We start from the raw sequence: 6,468 nt of genomic DNA on the forward strand, positions 1-6,468 counted from the left end.
CACTACCCCTAGACAAACGACCCCCACTCCATTTCATTTTTCATTTCCCCATCTTCTTCAACCCTAATTAGAGCCACCACCCCCAAATAACACCTCCCAGACCATCGTCCTCTCCACGCCTCCCAACCCCGTCTTCTTCGTTTCCCCACCCAACAAACGACCTCAACCAGCGGTGCCACAGCTCCCTCCTCCATCTCCAACCACAAACCAGACGACTCCAACCAGCCCCATCGCCAAACAGCCACCAAATTCGCGGCGTGTTCAGCCTGAAAATCACGCACACACACACGTAAACATAAGGAGAGAACAAGAGCGAAAAGATGAACTAATTTTCTCATCTCTAATCCACATAGAGGAAACGGACCGAAACAGGGGCAGGGTTAGCATTTCTCTTTACTTTATGGATTCTTTACGTTGCTTTAACCTTGCCGCGAGACTAGCTTGTGCATTCACTAGTGGCGAGATGGAGTTTGTTTGAGTCAGAGTTGAATTCGCTGTTTTTGAGTCGCTGTCGAAGCTCGGAGTCACATTTCGCAGAATCGTTGTTTCCGGTTTGAGGTCCGTTTTGCATCAATGGTTCAAATTTCAGTTGTGTCACTTGTTGTAGCCATTTTGGCGTCCAGAAGTTGTGAAGTTGAAAATTCTCATTAATTGGCAACACTAGGTTCAATTCTTTCCCATCTCTTTTAATTTCATATACATGGTTTTGATGATTGAGTTGATATGGTTTGATTTGTGCATAAGTTTGAATCTGTATAGCCAATACATGGGTTTTGGTTGCTCTATAAAGGAAAATGTCCTCTTCTTACTTTACTGTCATGTTGTAAATATGGACGTTTACCTTATAGTGCAAAGGTAGAATTGCAATCTTCATGTTCTAATTGATTCAGGAAAATCAAGTAAGATACCGTAAAGATAAGACTTGCGCCATTGGTATTCCAATGATATTCAAACTAAGTTGTTGGCCAAATACTTGTTATAGGAAATGTTGGAGTGATTTTATGTCTTTTCCTAGAATATGTTTTCTGGACAGTTTACACCCTTACTGCACAAATGCTGGTGGATTGAACGTAGTTAAGAAGCTGCAGTTATAGATTTTTTTTTTCGTAGTTGTTCTCCGCGGATTTGAAGTTGTTCATTTAGCTATTTGCCCATATGTTTGCTCGAATTAGTTATAGCTGGACATAATGGTTTGCTATTCATCAACTGATTTTTAATAACAACACTAGGATAGTGTGTCACTAATTCAGCAAGTAGACAATTAAAAAATGGAAAAGGAGATTGGTAATGGAAGTTGCACTAACTAATTAATTAATAAGGGAGTGGACACTTGTAACGAGAAAGGCACTGGTTGATTTTAGAGGATTGAAATGGGCATTACTAGTAAAATAAGAAGGCACTAGGGTAGTGGAATAATTAAAAACTGAAAAGATAAGTTGTTAGTGGCAAATGCACTAATGGAATGCCCACTTTAGAGAGCTGGAAATCAGAATAAAAGGGAGGAGAATCCGAAATTGTAAGAAGAAAAAAAACCTGAAAAATAGAGAGGTCAAGGGAGCTTAACAATCTGACGGAGAGCAATAGAGAGGGACAACCTTGGACATTTTGAAAACCTGAGTGAGGAAGTTGAGAATCCAGAAGAAATGATATAAAAGTGTAGAAAACTGTATTGTTGGTTTAAGTTTGATTGTCTGATCTCTCTTAATTCATTCTTCTTGAACTGTTTTCATCAATTTGAAGAGCTAAATTTAGTTTGCATTCAAGCAATTGGACCCTGCTTGGTGTGGTTTTGTTGATTGTGTTCCATTGATATACTATTGGTTCTAAATTGTGAGTTTTAAGTTGGTCCTCTTTAGTCATTCCTGGGTTCATTTGTGCTTGCTGAACACTGATTCTTGCTGCTGCTGAGTCTGCTAAATCTCACTCCCCTCTTTGTTTTCCTCTTTCCAGGTATATCTTGATCATATGGATATCATTTGAGGTGTAAACTTGAGTCATGAATTAAGAATGAGAAAGCTAGTCTACACCCTTTCTTCTTTTAATATACTATCACTGTGTACTTTTGAGTTTTCAATTAATGTATTGTACCCAAAAGGGAGGTTTGTAATTAAAAGTTAAATCACATAGTTTTTGTGTAACTACTTTCTTCCTTATTGTGACTGTTGGACGCTGTAGTTATTCTATGAACTCGTTATTTTAGAGTTTTGTTCAATCAAGTTATTCTGCTTAAATCTTATGGGTTTGGAAATGAATGAATATTTTCATGATGGTATGATTGTTGTAGTGAAGTTAAGTTGTGGTTTATGGTTTCATTTCATTTTCTTGTTAATGGATTTATCATGCTATCCATGGATCTCCCTCTTTTAATTTCATTTGGTCTAATATTGCTTGTTTGTTGCATTGAAGTACCGCATCCAAGGTGAAAAGAATGACTTTTTCTTATATATTTTTTTTGACTAGTACATGAGATTTAATATTTTCTAGAAGTGTTTAAATGTTGATAGCATGAATTTCAGTAGACAAAACTCACTTCTCACCATTGTAAACCGATATATTTTCATGGCAACCACAAGAATCTGTTCTCATGTGAAAAGGGGATTAGCAAAACTAAGAAGAAAGAAAGGATTGAAGTTGTATAGAGGCGATTAAAAGCCTAGTCTCATTTCTTTCTATTTTTGGGTCAAAAATAAGACGTACCAACTACTAGAAGATTTTGTATATTAATTTTTCTTTTATTTTTTTTTTGACATATAACTTAGTTTAATCCCAATAAAAGCTTTTTTTTCCACTAAAAAAAAGCCCTTATTCTCAAGCCGCTTTATTAAGATTGGGTAAGTATTTTATGCAATACTATATACAGTGTGCCGATTTTGTTTAGATGTTGGTCCGAATCCGTCTATTTATTCTGACCAAATAAAGATTATTGCATGAAACATCTTGCACCATATTTGCTTAAACGAATCACGTATTGCTTAGGCAAGGAGCAAATCATGAATATCATAGTTTGGCTCGAGGCGCGCCATACTAATTAAAAAATAACGAAATCTTGGCCCTCGTTTTCAGCCAAAGTGTCGTTTAATCCTTAGAATTCGAGGTGTGTCATTTAGTAAATTTCATGGCCCTCATAAATTGCAAACGTGTTAGTATCTTTAGGCGCGTTTTTTTTTTAATAATATTACTTTCCTAAACTTGGATGCGCATTTATGTGACCTAAATCCAAATCTCAACGGAGTCGAAATGTATTAACAACCACGGGTGCATTGATTGTGACGTGGTTCGAGATGCATTTTCACAACGTTGCAATTCTATTAAAAATAATAATAAAAGCGGTTTACACTTAATAAAAGCACACAAGTTATAACATGTATTAAAATCATATATTTAGCCATTATAACAATTTAAGCGACCGTGCTAGAACCACGGGATTCGGGGGTGCCTAACACCTTCCCTCGGGTCAACAGAATTCCTTACTTAGAATTTCTGGTTCGCAAACTTCATTTGGAAAGTCGAATATTTTCCTCGAATTGGGATTCAAGATAAACCGGTGACTTGGGACACCAAAAGTCAAACCTTTCCCAAGTGGCGACTCTGAATTAAATAAATAATACCATTTCGAATATTGTCACTTAAATTGGAAAAACTCCCTCACGCATTTATCCTTCGGGGTAGGCGCGCAAAAAGGAGGTGTGACAAGTAGTTTTAATCAGTTTCCAGTATCTTTTCCTTTATCTGCAAGTGCAGTTTCTGATGTACATCTTTGGCACATTAGGCTGGGGCATTTGCCTTTTTCATCAATGAAACATCTCAATTTTATTTCATTTCCTCCTAATTCTGAATGTTTCTGTGATGTCTGTCCGAAGGCTAGGCAAACTAGAATGTCTTTTTCTCTGAGTCAAGTCAAATCAAAAAGAGTTTTTGAATTAATTCATGTTGACACCTGGGGTCCTTACAAGGTTCCCACTTATAATGGATTTAAATATTTTCTAACTGTGGTAGATGACTACAACATAGGTACATGGACTTTTTTGTTAAATACCAAGAGTAATGCGTTTGTGGTTTTGAAGAATTTTCTAACAATGGTTGAAAGACAATTTGGGGTCAAAGTGCAGAAAATAAGAACTGACAATGCATTCGAGCTTGGAAAAGGAACTCAAGAGGCTGCATTTCTTAGTTATCAAGGGATAATTCATCAAACATGTTGTGTTGCAACACCTCAATAAAATGGGATAGTTAAGAGGAAACACAGACATCCTTTGGAAATAGCAAGGGCATTTCTTTTTCAATCAAAAGTACTTATTCACTTTTGGGGAGAATGTTTGTTAACTGCGACATATTTGATTAACAGGTTGCCATCTAAGGTTCTTAAAGGAAAAACACCTTATTTAATTCTGTTCAATCAATCCCCCTCCTATCAGTTTCTCAAGAGTTTTGGTTGCCTTTGTTATGTGTCTATATTATCAACTGGGAGAAGTAAACTTGATCCAAGGGCAAAGGCTTGTGTATTTCTAGGGTATCCTTTAGGACAAAAAGGATACAAAGTGATAGAAATAGATACAAGAAAGATTATTGTGTCTAGGGATGTTTACTTCTATGAAGATAAATTTCCCTTTACTTCAAACATTTCACCTCCAGAATGTGTTTTTCCCATTACTACACTTTCAAATACTACCCCTAATAGCCCTTCTTCAAGCCCTGAGTTGACTGATCCTATCATACCCAATTCTCCTAGTCCAACATAGTCTCCATCACCTCAAAATCCATGTTCTCTTGTACCTTCTGAACTAAGAGATACTGTCATGCCTAACTCTCCTAGTCCAACCAGGATTTCATCACCTCACATCCCTTATTCTCCTGCACCAAACACTCCTAGGCACAACAATATCCCTACACCAAATCTCAGAAAATCAACTAGAGTTAGTAAGTGGCCAAGCCATCTGAAAGATTTCATTTGCAATAACATATACCTAACACAGGTAACTTCCAACTGTTTTGCTCAACCAAGTCAGCCTAATATCTATTCTTTTGGAGCACTTTCTCAATATAATCAGCAAATGATACAGTCTATTTCAGAGGTTTGTGAACCTACCAGTTTTTCTCAAGCATCTAAGCATTCAGGTTGGCAAAAGGCTATGTCTACAGAACTTAAAGCTTTGGAAGCAAACCACACTTGGGATGTGGTTCCCTTGCCAAAAGGAAAGAAGGCTCTATCTTGTAAGTGGGTGTACAAGGTAAAATACAACTCAGATGGCAGCATTGAGAGGATTAAATCACGATTGGTTGTTAGGGGGGACATCCAGAGATAAGGGATAGACTACACTGAGACCTTCTCTCTTGTGGTTAAAATGACTACTATACGTTGTTTGCTATCAGTAGCAGTCAAGAAATGTTGGCCAATTTACCAATTGGACGTGAACAATGCATTTTTACATGGGGATTTGTAAGAAGAAGTTTTTATGAAGTTTCCCTCAGGTTTATCCCCTCCTAGTCCTAATCATGTGTGTTTGCTCAAAAAATCTTTATATGGTTTAAAGCAAGCGTCTCACGGCAGTGGTATGCTCGACTTGCGGGGGCTTTGAGTTTCAAAGGAAATTCATCTTCGCTCAACGATTATTCTTTATTTTTTAAGAAGCAGGGTGATCTAATTTGTATTGTGGCAGTTTATGTCGACGACATTATCATTAGTGGCAACAATCAAGAGGAAATCACAGCACTAAAATATTTTCTTAATTCAGAGTTCAAGGTCAAAGACTTAGGAAATTTAAATTATTTCTTAGATATGAAAATTCTGAGGGAAGCACAAGGCATAATAATTTGTCAAAGAAAATTCACCTTGGATTTGTTGAAGGAGTTTGACGTTTCTGCATTGCCTTGTGTTTCTTCACCCCTCGAGCCATCCTCCAAGTTATTTGCAGATGAAGGCCCTTTGCTTCGAGACCCTACTGTATAGAGACACCTTGATGGGAAGCTCAATTATCTTACTCACACTCGACCTGACCTTTCTTTTGTTGTCTTGAAGCTGAGTTAGTATATGCAAAGCCCCCGCCTTTCACATTTTTCGACAGCACTTCGTGTATTGTGTTATTTACGCTCAGATCCAGGTCAGCGGATTATTTTAAACTCAAATCCTACACTTGATTTGCTTGCTTTTTGTGACGCCGATTGGGCTTCATGCCCAGAAACTCAGAGATCTGTGAGTAGTTTTTATATCACTTTTGGAGGTTTACCAATTTCTTGGAAATCGAAGAAACAAACATTTGTATCTTTGTCTTCCACTGAGGCAGAATATCGCTCAATGCGTCGAGTAGTTGCCGAACTGACTTGGCTCACTCGTCTTCTCAACGATATCTCTGTTTCACCATCTTTGCCGGTACCCATTTTCTCTGACAGCAAAGCAGCGATTCATATCACTCGGAATCCCGTTTTTCATGAGAGAATGAAACATGTGGAATTGGATTGCTACTTTGTTCG

The 6,468-nt window shown here is 37.4% G+C and overlaps 1 protein-coding gene and 1 long non-coding RNA gene across 2 annotated transcripts; both read left to right on the forward strand.

Moving 5' to 3' along the window:
• Nucleotides 1–39: 39 nt before the first annotated feature.
• LOC107782775 (uncharacterized) lies at nt 40–2,212 on the forward strand. The gene is made up of 2 exons (XR_001647320.2): nt 40–664; nt 1,951–2,212. It is a non-coding gene; the product is annotated as an uncharacterized LOC107782775 (long non-coding RNA).
• A 2,584-nt stretch (nt 2,213–4,796) lies between these two features.
• On the forward strand, nt 4,797–5,947 carry LOC142166143 (uncharacterized). Its single transcript, XM_075224570.1, has 3 exons — nt 4,797–5,211; nt 5,470–5,550; nt 5,658–5,947. Exons 1-3 carry the CDS (start codon nt 4,797–4,799, stop codon nt 5,945–5,947), a joined length of 786 nt encoding a protein of 261 aa, XP_075080671.1.
• Nucleotides 5,948–6,468: the final 521 nt, after the last annotated feature.

Source organism: Nicotiana tabacum, chromosome 11, assembly GCF_000715075.1.
Source record: "Nicotiana tabacum cultivar K326 chromosome 11, ASM71507v2, whole genome shotgun sequence".
In the NCBI taxonomy this organism is placed as follows: domain Eukaryota; kingdom Viridiplantae; phylum Streptophyta; class Magnoliopsida; order Solanales; family Solanaceae; genus Nicotiana; species Nicotiana tabacum.

Bases quoted from the DNA above. Each gene is read 5' to 3' on its own strand.
- LOC142166143 (XM_075224570.1), top strand. From the start codon at position 4,797: ATGCCTAACTCTCCTAGTCCAACCAGGATTTCATCACCTCACATCCCT. The intron at 5,212-5,469 runs GTAAGTGGGTGT...AGTTTCCCTCAG, and splicing joins AGGAAAGAAGGCTCTATCTT to GTTTATCCCCTCCTAGTCCT. The intron at 5,551-5,657 runs GTATGCTCGACT...GTATTGTGGCAG, and splicing joins GCAAGCGTCTCACGGCAGTG to TTTATGTCGACGACATTATC.